Source organism: Manis pentadactyla, chromosome 3 (assembly GCF_030020395.1).
Source record: "Manis pentadactyla isolate mManPen7 chromosome 3, mManPen7.hap1, whole genome shotgun sequence".
NCBI lineage: Eukaryota > Metazoa > Chordata > Mammalia > Pholidota > Manidae > Manis > Manis pentadactyla.
In genome coordinates this window covers 127,547,224-127,559,403 of record NC_080021.1, presented here as the reverse complement: position 1 = coordinate 127,559,403, position 12,180 = coordinate 127,547,224, and the positions used below count along the sequence as shown (strand labels likewise).

Here is a 12,180-nt window from a genome sequence, read left to right as displayed (position 1 = left end):
TGGCTCTTGGGGGTTTTGTGTAGGTATTTTGATTTGTACTTTAGATGTGGCCCACTTGGGATTCCTGGTGGCTGTGGCCCCTGCTGTGCTGCCCCCTGCTCCGAGGGGCTTGGTGAGGCCCTGGGGGCTTGTGTTAGCTGACAGGCAATGGGGGTGGAGGTAGATGGATGGCATAGGAAGGTGCCCAGGGCCCGGGCAGTGCCCTCATGGAGCCGTGGCCTTGGCCCCGGACACGGGTATGCACAGAGCTGTGGGGTACAAGCCCTTTGTTGGGTTTGTCCCTGAGGGCCACCCGGGCCTCACGCTGATGCAGCAGGCTCTTGTGTTTGTGTTGGCCGGGGCCCTGCAGCTAGAGGTATGGTGGGTGCAGGGAATGTGGGGCCATGGGTTCAGGGAGGTGCATCTACCAGAGGGCCCTGGACACATGTTCTTAACATTCAGGTTTAAGTAGCGACAGTGTGAGGAGCGGAGAAGGTTCCAGCATGTCTGTGGCCCAAGCACATGTATGGAAGCAGGGATCAGGGCCCCCCCCACCCCTGTGCCCCAGAACTGTCTGGGCCTTGGGGGGTTTCTTGCAGAGCAGCCTTCCTGGTTCATAAGGGTCTCAGAAGAGGCCGAGCTGGGTGGTGGTGGTTCCCTGGGTGGGTGGGTGGGTGGGGTCCCTCATGCTGGCTGAGCTCCAGGCTTCCCGCCAGCAGTCCTGGGCTCCCCTCCTTCCTTCTTCCTGAGGATGGATGTGGCCAACACAAAACACTTTCAGTGCCATCAGTGGTTCAAAAACTCAAAAGAATGAAAAACTCCTGGTGTAAGGTCTCAGACTCCTGTTCTTTCTCTACCCACTTCTTGTTATTTCTGATGGAATCTTCCAGAATTCTTTATGTACATATGAAAATCTAAACACAGATTGTTTTCCCTGTTTCTTATCCAAAATGTTAACTTTTTTGTTGAACGTATATATGTTAAATTGAAATTACAGGGAAGCAGGAAAAAATTAAAATCACCTGAAATCTACCTGCATCTCAGAGAAGCCAAGCAGATTGTATGACCCCCCAGCCCCTGCCTCCTGTGTGTTCTTAACACAATAGTGAGTTTGGGCTGTTTTGCATCTGCTTTTTAAAACAACATTTTGAAGTCTTTTCTAAAATCAACAATGAGAGAAGTTTATGGTGTCGTTTTTTGCATTCAGTTTGACACATACTCAGTTGAACCTATTGTAATAAAAGCTTTTTGTGATTTTTAAACCAGAGGTTTGTTACAGGAAAATTAAAAAGCCTAGATCTGTGTGACTAAGGAAAACCAGTTGTTGTCCCGCTGGGTGGGTCATCCTGGCATGTGCTCAGCCTGTTAGGATGGGGAGAGACCAGGCTGTTGTAGGTCTTCCACATCTGTAAAAATTCAGAGTGAACATCATTTCAAAACCTCTTGTGCTTAGAGTGGCCATGCAGCCCCCACCCTGACACTTCTCTGGGGCCTGCCTGCAGGCGGCTGTCCTCAGGAAGAAGGTCATGGGGCTGCTGGCGCCCTGTGTGGGGTGCTCCAGTCTGGGGACATTCGGGGCCTTTCTGGGCTTTACAGTCTAAGCGACTCTGGTGACTGCAAGTTCTGTCTGCCCCAGTTGTCAGGCCCGTGGCAGGAGGCGTGTACTCAGTCCTGCTCGTGGGTGAGAGGCATCCCAGGCTTCAGTCAGACCTGATCCCTGGCAGTAGTGTCCTAGCACTGTGGCGGCTGGGAGTTTGTGGGGTTCCCATCCCTGTGAACCAACCTGCCCTGGAATCAGAAGGGTCTGGGGGAATTTCAAAGTACTCCTGTTTGCATCCCAGGTTCTAGGACTGGTGGGGAGCACAGGGCAGGGCCAGCCTGTGGGCGGTGTGGGGAGGCTTGTGGCGAGGAGAGGGGACCACTGACCCTGTGTCCGTTGCTCCTGGGCACAGGGACCCCCGAGTTCATGGCCCCTGAGATGTACGAGGAGCACTATGACGAGTCTGTGGACGTGTACGCCTTTGGGATGTGCATGCTGGAGATGGCCACGTCCGAGTACCCCTACTCGGAGTGCCAGAATGCTGCCCAGATCTACCGCAAGGTCACCTGTGTGAGTGCGCTGTGCTACACACAGCCTGCGAGCGGGGCATGGGCACAAAGGCCAGAGTGGGGATGCAGAAGCCAGAGTCTTGCTGAAGGAGAAATGTGATGGTTGAGCCCTCAACATGTTTAAAATGTTAAAAAATTCATTGCCCGTCCCCCAAGCCCCTCCCCCAGCAGATTGCAAATAGACCCTGGGTCTGGTCCCTGCTTCTCCTGGAATCCTGTGTACCTGTGGGGTTTGCACTCTGCTCCCTGCCTGCCACCTAGCAGCAGCTGCTTACTGACGCGCTCAGCCTGGAAAGTCATCTGGCCTGGCTTCTGGCCATGGAACCCCATGGCACGGATGCTTGCAAAGCGTCGAGCCACCAGGCCTTGGAAGCAGCCCATGGTGGCCACGATGTGGCAAGTGGCAGTGACCATATATGCTTACATATTCTCAAGGAGCATGCATGGGAAAGGCCTGCTCTGAGGGCGGGTCCTGGTCCAGGCACCTGCCTGCCCCCCTTCCCTGGGCATGGGCAGCTGTGACGTGTGTGTGAGAGGCGTCCCCCCAGACTTGAGTGCTCCAGACAGCTCCTGGAGGGACTTGGAGTGAAAGTGCCTGTGGGGCAGCAATAGCAGTGCCTTCTCTTCTGCTGGGGTTCAAGTGATGCCCTGGAAGCAGAACCCTGGGAGCAGCTGGTGACAGGTGACTCTGCTTGTCTTCAGGGCATCAAGCCAGCCAGCTTTGAGAAAGTGCATGACCCCGAAATCAAGGAGATCATTGGGGAGTGCATCTGCAAAAACAAGGAGGAAAGGTGAGGTCCTGGGCAGGTGGTGCTGGGTCTGGGACTGCTCCCTACGGAAGAGTGGCACCCTGGCTTGTAGGGCCTCCCTAGACAGGCCTGGGAGTTGGGGGGGCCGGCCACAGCCCTCTGCCACCTGGAGCAGCATCCTGGTTTGGGGACCATCCTGGGCCCCTTGCTGGCTGCTGCCCACCCACCCAAACTGGAGTGCGGGGGCCCCTGCTTTTCCCTGTTGTCCCTGGTGGGTCTCTCCATTCTGGCCTGCAGGGCACCCCTATGCCCTGCTCCCTCCCTGCTCAACTTCAGGCCACCCCAGTCTCAGCTAGGCAGCCAGGAAGCTGAGCAAGTGTTTTGAGCCCTATCCCCATCCTTGCCCCTTCTGTGCCATCCCCGCCCTGCACACCCAGCTCTGGTCACTGACCTTTTCCACTCCCGTCTTGTCTCACACAAGCCCTGGCCTGGCCCCGGACCTTCTCTCTTGCCTCCTGCAGGTTATCATGTTTTGTTCTTTAATACAAAATGCTAAAAAGTTGCAAAATGTAACATATCAGAAAAGTTCAGAAATGACCACCCATGCAGTGCCTAGGGAGCACTGGCCCTGCGAGGTCACCCCCAGACCAGGACAGAGCCCCCAGAGGTCCCACTGGCATCTGTTGCTGCTTACTGGCCATCCCCTTTCACGGATGGTGCCTGTGCATGGGCTTTGGAGCCTCAGCAGCAGTCAGGGAGCTGGCAGTCTGTGGCGACCACAGGACCTGGAGGAAGCCAGGACGCGGAGCTCACTGCCTGTTCCCGGTGGAGACCAGACTGAGCTAATGTTTAAGGTCGAGTGGCGAAGTGGTTACCAAGGCCACACTGGCAGCTGCCCCAGCCCCATCCTGAGGAGCCTCTGAACCCCCCTACCTCACCATCCCTGCTTCCAGGAGGCCAGGATCCCTCAGGGCTGTGGGAAGTGGGGGATCTGTCTCCTCCAGTCCAGCTCAGACTTACCTGCAGGTAGGTGTCTTTGTGACACCTGGGAGCTTACCAGCACTTGTGTCTGCAGTGCACAGCCTGGTTTAAAAGTCCTTTTCTGAATCTTACACAATGGGAATATTTACTTGTTATGAGAGAAATAAAGGTCTTAAATGCTAGACAGTGAGATGAATTCACATGTAGTGTTTGTCCCTGGGAGTTAGAGAATGCAGATGTAAACTGTTGTGTTCTTTTCCTGAAGGCAGCACCTGCCCACTGGGAAGTCTAGCCAGGGAGCTTTCTAGAGGGAGCTGGGTGGGGCATGGTCCAACACTCCTGTCCGGGGGTCCCATGCCTGTCACTTCCTTTCCCCCAACTCCAGGTATGAGATCAAGGACCTACTCAGCCACGCCTTCTTCGCAGAGGACACTGGCGTGAGGGTGGAGCTGGCGGAGGAGGACCACGGCAGGAAGTCCACCATTGCCCTGCGGCTCTGGGTTGAGGACCCCAAGAAACTGAAGGGCAAGCCTAAGGACAATGGGGCCATCGAGTTCACCTTTGACTTGGAGAGAGAGACACCTGATGACGTGGCACAGGAGATGGTAACGTGGTGCTGGCGCACTGCAGCAGGCGGTGGGTGGGCCTTGGCAAATCCATGTGAGAACAAAGAAAAGATTAGGATGATCAGGAAAGGAGCATGGTCCCAGGTGAGCTGGTAGTTCTTGGAGCCAGGGTCCCCGCCGGTGGCTGTGGAGGTCCACATAGATCGTGTCCCTGCCGTGGACACAGGATGTCAGTCCTGAGGTGGTGTGAAGGGATCCATGGGGGGGTGGACAGGTCAGTGGTGTATGAGGAGGGGCCGCACTTTGACCAGGTTCTTGCTGGCCTTGCATAATCATGGGTCTGTGAGTTTAATCTCCATGTGTTTGAGAGGCGCTGAGGTTGGGCAGCCTGGTCGGAGTGAGGCTGCACAGATGCTCAGTGTCCAGAGGGGAGGAGGTGAATGTGAGAAGCCAGACACTGATTTTACGGGCAAAAGGGAGTGAGAGGGAAAGTGAGTGTGTGTATCCCAGGAGAGCGAGAGTGTGACCACTGGCCAGAACCCACAACTCCAGAGGTGCCTTCTCTCCCCATGCTACGTGAGCATATCACTGCTCCTGGCACATGAGTCACCAGGTGTGCCTGAGGGTTCCTCCTGGCTACTCTCCCTGGGCTGAGAAGCAGGTGCAGCCCTGATGGGCTGGTGGAGGTGTGGGGCCCTGCTCAGCAGGGAAAAATGAGGTGGCTGTGTGAAGTGTGCCCTGTGTTCACTGTGGTCACATTAGGTTGGGGTGTGGGCTGAGTGCTGAGACCATCCTGGAGGGATGGCAGGGACTGGGGGACCCAGTGCAACCCATGCCATCCAGGTGGCAGAGGAGTGGGGGGAATATCTGCCTGCAGACAGGTGGGTTCCCTGGGCTGCCTGAAGGCATGTTCACGTGGCGCTGAGGTCTGCAGGCAAGGACACCTAGACAGCACACGTGGCAAGCTGCAGTCTGTCTCCTTGAGCACGGTGCCTGGTATGTGCACCAGAGGAAAGCCTCCTGCCCAAGACGGGATTTGGGTGGTGGCCGGCAGTGCGATGAGGATAGCAGACTCCACAAGGCGGCACATTGAGGACATGATGCATGGGGCCAGCCCTATGGGTTCCCTGTCTGTTCCGTGTGCTCCTTGTCTGTGAGACTGCAGTGGTGCCTGGGGCTGCCTGCCCACAGTGGCAGCAGGACTCCTCCTTCCTTCTCTGCCTGGACACAGCACAGCCTCCTGCCCAGGCCCTTGTGTGTAGCACCTGCAGGCCTGGCCATCCTCTCCAAGTCCCCGGCATGGACTGGGTTCTCAGTGCAGCATCTCAACAAGCTCACAGCAGAGGCCCTGGGCCAAGCGCCACCCCCTTTAAAAGCTGTTCATGGGAAATGTCTTCTGAGCAGAAGGCTCATTGCTGTCCAGTTAGAAAACATGCGCTCTGTGGGAGCAGGACACCCAGGCCTGTAGTGAGCCCGCTGCAGGCCTGTGCCCTTGTGGGAACCCCACGCATGCCTTGGTCCCACCTGGCTGCTGCTCCCAGTTCCAGGGAGGGCCACTGGGTTGCTGCTGGGCCCTGGGCCAGGCAGTAGCCCCTGCCCCTCCCCCAAGCTGTGCAAGAGCCCCCAGGCGGAGGCTGCCTCCTATCCTGGGCCAGGCCGACCGGGGGGCCCTGTGAGGCAGCGTTTCAGGCTTCTGTCCCCCTACTGATAACTATACCAACACACCTACTTCTTCAAAACATAGAACACTCAGAGACGAGGCCCACAAGGAAATGCTGGGGTCACCCTCAAAGGATGTTATTTTACAAAGTGAAGAAGCAGAAGCATGGATGCCCCACCTCTCCTAGCCCCCTGTCCCTTTGGGGCTGGGCTGCCTTCCTGTCAACTCCAGAGATTAGCGAGTGATGGATGTTGAAGATGTTCTAGAACCAGAGGAGGCTGCCCGAGGGTGGGAGGGAGGCCATGAACAGCTTTCTCTTCAGCCCCTGAAATCACTGCCTGCCCGGTTCTGGGGGTGGGGGTTCTGGGGATCACGTGTGGACCTGAATCGTTGCAGGACCCTGGGGGCTGATAAAGAGCCAGTTCTCTGGGCACCTGGCTGGCTTTGATCTGGCAGTGAGCCTTGGTGGGGAGCCCCAGGGAGGGAGGGTCGGGGGCTGGTTGCCCAGCTGGAGGGTCTCGGGTCCGCAGTGCCAGCCCTCCCTCTGGCCTTCACATGGGGCCATCTGGTGTGGCACAGAATGTGGATTAATCCTCTTGTTTGGGGAAAGATGGAAGAAGCCCTTGGAGAGGAGGGTGGGGGTGATCGCGGAGAGGAAATGAGAGAAGTGGGTCATGGGCAGAAAATAGAAGTGGCAGCGGTGCGTCTGCTGGATGACTGGTCAGGTGGGCCTCGGGGCCCCGCCGCCTCCACGGATCTGCTCAGTCCTGGCCGCCTGCAGACCTCCTCACGTCCCTGCCTCCAGCTGGGCCCGGAGGGCGTGGGGAACAGGCCTTGTGCAGGCCCTGTGGCAGACCCATCTCGGCTCATTTTGCCAAGAGGAGCTGTCCTCTGAAGTGAGCTTTGGACAGTCACCAACTCATACATAGGCTGTTGAGATGAGGCCCTGGCCTATCACCCAAATGCACCAATAGGGCCTGTCCCCACGGCTGCCCGGCCGTCAGCTGAACAAGCTCAGCCCTGCCCGCGGCCCCACTGCTCCACGATGCCTGCAGGGTAAGAGCCCGGGCAGGCCCTGCCTGCTGCTGCGCCACCACCCCGCTGCCTTCCCTCCTTCCCTCCCCTCTTTCCCTCACGCCAGCGTGTCTGTAGGGGTGGTTGGTCAGGCTGTGCCCTCTCCCAGGCAGGCCCTTCCTGAGGGCGCAGTGATGATGGTCTCGAGGGCATCTGTCTGCCTGGGGCTCTGCGTGCTACGATCAGTGTCTGGTCGGTGGGACCTGCCTGAGGCTGTGTAAATACCCTGCTCTCCACTGTTTGCCTGCAGACTGAGCGGGCCCTGTGCTGCAGTGCTGTCACCTGCTGTCATGGAACAGGTCACTCTGAATGCCACGCCAGGCACTCGCGGCCTGTTAGTCTCTGAGGTCGGACCTGGGAGCATCTTGGGGTGCTGCCACTTGGGGCCCCTTGTGAGGTGTGGCTGGGGGTGTCAGCTTGGGCTGCCAGGGCCAGGTTGGGGTCCACATGTGCTCACCTGGCAGTTGGCCACAGTTTCCAGCCTGGAGAGTTGTTTCATAGGGTCACTCATGACAACTTTGTGGGAAAACGTGATCCATGGGAGGGAGGCTTGGACAGAGACAGAGACAGAAAGGGAGAGACAGAAGAGATAGAAAGAGAGAGGAGGGAGACAGAGACCGCAGAGAGCTGGAAAGGGGGGGAGAGAGGCAGAGACAGAGACAGGAAGGGAGAGACAGAAGAGGTAGGAAGAGAGAGGAGGGAGACAGAGACCGCAGAGAGCTAGAAAGGGGGAGAGAGGCAGAGACAGACAGACAGAAAGAGAGAGACAGAGACAGGAAGAGACAGAAACATACAGAGAAGAGGGAGAGAGACAGGCAGAGAGGAAAGGGGAGGTAGAAAGGAAAAGAGAGGGAGAGACAGACCGACAGGCGCCAGGAGAGGTGGGGGCCACGTGGGTGGCCCTCTCATGCGTCCCTTGTGGGCGCCCCCCTCCAGCAGCCGGGGGGTTACTGTGTGCGTGTGTGTGGACGCTCAGAATGTCCCACGTCCGCTGCGGGAAGCCTGGCACCCATGCCGGCCTGCACACCCCCGTCACTCCCCGAGGATGTCCTTGCTCTGATGCAGCGTGCCATCCAGTGAGATGGAGGGGCAGAGGAGGGGACCTGGGGTGCAGACCCCACAGACAGGAGGCAGTGGTGCAGATGGCGGGGGGCCCTGGCCCCAGTAACCAGGAGGCGGCTCCCTTTGCAGATTGAGTCGGGATTCTTCCACGAGAGTGACATGAAAATTGTAGCCAAGTCCATCCGTGACCGTGTGGCCTTGATCCAGTGGCGGCGGGAGAGGATCTGGCCGGCGCTGCAACCCCAGGAACAGCAGGACCCCAGCAGCCCTGACAAGGCCAGGGGCCCAGCCGTGCCCCTGCAGGCGCAGGTGACCTACCACCCCCAGGTCAGGCCACCGGAGCCTGAGGAGCCCGAGGCTGACCAGCACCTGCCCCCTGCACTGCCAGCCAGTGCCACCTCCCTGGCCTGTGAGTGCCGCCCTCCACGCCCCCTTCTCTGCCCTCATTGTGTGGGCCCTAGGCAGGCATGGCCTTCCAGGGAGGGGACTCAGTGCTGTGACCTCAGCTACCAAGATCATCCGTCCCCAGATTACCTCCCTCTAGTGCCAGCCCTCTGAGGCCCTCAGTGTGCTTCCTGGGGGTGCCACCCAGGACTCGCTGGGAATCACTTTGCACCTGGATGAGAGCCTGGTATTTCCGCACGTCTGTCCTCTGCATCCAGAAAATGCAGCTCTCTGTCCTGTGAGTAAAGGCAGAGTAGAATTGCAGAGCCCGCTCACCTGCTGAGCCTGCTATTTTGGGTGTTGGTGTGGAAAGACTGAAATAGCCTGTTTAGTTTATTTAATAGGCACATCCTCCATTTATCATGAAAAATCAAGCTAAGCATTCTTCCGGGGAGGCTGTTTGAATTCAAACCATCAGCTGGCTGTTAGCATTTACTTCCCCCTGGCCCACTCAGGTTTGCTTTGGAGAATGAAATCACTCCATCACAGCTCCCTTTTACGATGAACCAAAAAATTACTTAAGGAGTGCACACTTTCTGCAGGAGAAAGCTCTCCACATCGGACATTCTTACAGTTAAAGATCTTGGTTGTTGGTTGAACAGTTTCTGGGAAGGAATTAAGAAACCTCTTTTTGTTGCACTTTGAAGAGAAACAACCTCAGATTTAGAACATGCTCACTGTGGTTGGAGTCGTCATGAGGACTGACTCCTGAGGCTCAGACATGCCCTCTGTACACAGTTCCGTCCTGTCCAACTAGAACAAATCTGTGTGCTTCACACTGTGGCCACACTTCTCAAACACATTTTTACCTGTTTGTTTAATTTACAATTCAAAAAGCCCAGAGGGTGTACAGCAAAATCAGTTAATTTTCCTCCCCAGAGGTCACTGATGTTACCTCTTTAAATGTGACTTTGAGAGTCAACACGTGATCATGCACATGTGCAAGGGCACCAGGCATATAGATATGCATATGTGTGTGGCACACGTCCATGCAAACATCCATGTCTCCCTCTGTTCCACAATCCAGCAGCTGGCACGCATGCTTCTGTGCCTGGCTGTGGTCAGAGCCCGTGGCTGGTGGTCTCCTAGGCCATGGTGCTCAAGGGTGCCTGGACCGTGCTGGGCTTCATAAAGGTGGATCGATGGGGATGCCAGGCGGCACATGTGTCACTAGAGAAGGGGCCCTTGTCTCAGGCACCAAGATGGGCAAACATACTCTGTGTGTGGGCAGGTGCAGCCTGCGACCACTTTATGACCCTCCATCCAGTACATTTTCTGAAGCTCCAGCTGTAGTCGGATCAAGCTCAGCAGAGGGCTTGGGCCAGTGCCCAGCCCTTCCAGAGTATAATCTGTTAGTAACCTTAAACATAACTTTTAATTATACAAATAGTGAACACATTCACTTTAAAAACTCAAAATGTCACATACATGGTTAGAGGTGCTTCGTGTGAAATTTGTCAGGTCTGTGCACATTCCCAGTCTCTCTCCTGCCTATCTGTCTCTGTTTCTCCCTCTCCATCTCTGTCTCTGTCTTTTTTCTCCATCTCTGACTTTTTCTCTTTATAAGTGGAAATGACTACATGCCACCTCATTACAAATCAGACCCATTTGTCCAGCTGGCTTTGTACAATGAGACCCCAGCATCCTTATGTCTTCTGAGGTTAAAAAAAGTTCTGATCAGCCCCAGGACAAATTATTTTGATGCAAAGCTAGCAGCCCTCCCCCTTTACTGTATTTGTTTAAATTACAACAGACAGGCACTATGAAAAGTGGCCCCCACAGAGATAGCTAGGTGGTTGTAGGTGGGAAATTGTATGTGTAGCTTTCAGACTCTGGAAGCATTAAATGGAAAATGCCATTTCAAACAGGGCTTTGCTTTTTGCTTTTCTCTGGCATGGCCACACAGTGATGCACCTTCCAGGTGCGCCTTGGTGCCCTGCGCCTGCGAGTGAGGTCCTGTCTGTGCCCCATGTACAGGCAGCTCCTTCCAGGTTGGCCGAGCTATCCTGGGCCACAGAGCCTCCGGGGCCCCCATCACGGCCAGCTTAGGGCCAGGCCCATGATGCGAGGGACCGTATTTGCATCACGTCTTCCCCTTGCGCTCTTGGTCATGGTGAGTGAAGGTGGTCAGAGTCCTGAGGATCCTCCCATGAAATGCCTGCCCAAAAGGCAACATCACTTCTCCTGATTTGGATGTTCCACCAGCCTCCCGAGGCCCCTTGTGCTCTGAAGAGCCAAGTGAATGCCCACCTCCCAGGCCAGCTCTGAGGCCAGCTGGGTGGACATGGCTGTGCTGCCCAAAGAGGGCTGTGCATGGGGCCCAACTGGGACGCACGGCAGCCTGGGGTGAGCACCCTCAGACTGCAGGCAATATGGGGGAGGCTGCTGGGCAGTGCTCCACACGTCCTGTAGTTGCTTGTCTGACACAACATGCGTGTGTCACTTCACATGATCTGGAAGCGTGACCAGGTCTCTGTTTTGTGGAAGAAAACATGGGCTACCTTAGCACTTCAATCTGAGCTCATGCTTGCTTCCCTGAGATGTGAGTGGTCTGCCACTGGGGTGGCCCCTGGGCTACTCTGAGCCACGCCTTTGTCCTCTGCAGCGGACAGCACATTCGACAGCGGCCAGGGCTCCACCGTGTACTCGGACTCACAGAGCAGCCAGCAGAGCGTGGTGCTGGGCTCCCTGGCAGATGCCACGCCATCTGCGGCCCAGTGCATATGCAGCCCCCCTGTGAGCCTGGGGGATGGGTCCGTCTTGCCGTGCAGCCTGCCCTCGGTGGGGTCCTACCAGCAGCCCACCACGGTGAGTCAGCCCATCCCCTTGGGCCAGAGCCCCTGTCTCCACTGCCTGGAGTCTGTGACTGGCCTGTGGTCAGTTCCTGGCTGTGCAGAAGCCGCTCATGGGGCTCCATCCTCGCAGGTCACTGTGGGGCTGCAGGCTGGAGCAGCTTGGGTCAGACCCTGGAAGGCCCACCAGATGGGAAAACAGAAGACAGCCCTGTGTTTGCACAGCTGCAGTAGTGCTGGCAGGGTCCCACTCTGTGGCCCGGCTGGGCTTGCAGTTACCCCGGACTGTTGCAAAGGTCACAGAAGGGCCTCATCTGTAGAAATTAGACCTTGGCTTATGGCTCAGTGTGCAGCTTCGCTGAGGGACGGTGGAGTGTCTCCTGGCATTTCCCCACTGGGTTTTATGCAGCTGTTAGTTAGAGGCAAGAGCGATGGCTGAGAAGCAGGGTTGAAGGGACTGGTGCTTATGCCAGTGGGAAAACTTGTGAGAGGGAAAGAGGTAGGTGGTGTGGAAATTGCTGGGTGAGGAGTTGCATTTGATCTTTGTTTTTTGGTTTGAATTATGATTTAATGCCAAAGAAAGCAAAACAGTCCCTTGCTTTAAAGTCACGAGTGGCTGGCCGCAGAGCAGCTGGCCTTGATCCAGGCAATGGAGGGGGTCCCAGGGAAATAGGCCTCAGGCCTGGATGTGGGTCAGTCAAGGCACCCCCACCCCAGGGAGCTGCCCGCCTGCTATCCCTCAAACTCCCAGTGCCCTGGGTGCC

The 12,180-nt window shown here is 56.6% G+C and overlaps 1 protein-coding gene across 15 annotated transcripts in view; it reads left to right on the top strand.

Annotated features, from left to right (window-relative positions):
* Nucleotides 1-12,180, top strand: part of WNK2 (WNK lysine deficient protein kinase 2) — a 108,935-nt gene that overhangs the window by 32,191 nt on the left and 64,564 nt on the right. For 14 of the 15 annotated variants that reach the window (XM_057498419.1, XM_057498414.1, XM_057498411.1 and 11 more), the window contains exons 5-9: nucleotides 1,932-2,089; nucleotides 2,791-2,879; nucleotides 4,204-4,423; nucleotides 8,310-8,589; nucleotides 11,230-11,432. In XM_057498419.1, coding sequence (XP_057354402.1) covers nucleotides 1,932-2,089; nucleotides 2,791-2,879; nucleotides 4,204-4,423; nucleotides 8,310-8,589; nucleotides 11,230-11,432 — 950 coding nt within the window. The remainder of the gene's footprint in view (nucleotides 1-1,931; nucleotides 2,090-2,790; nucleotides 2,880-4,203; nucleotides 4,424-8,309; nucleotides 8,590-11,229; nucleotides 11,433-12,180) is intronic. The other variant, XM_057498418.1, reaches the window with a different exon arrangement.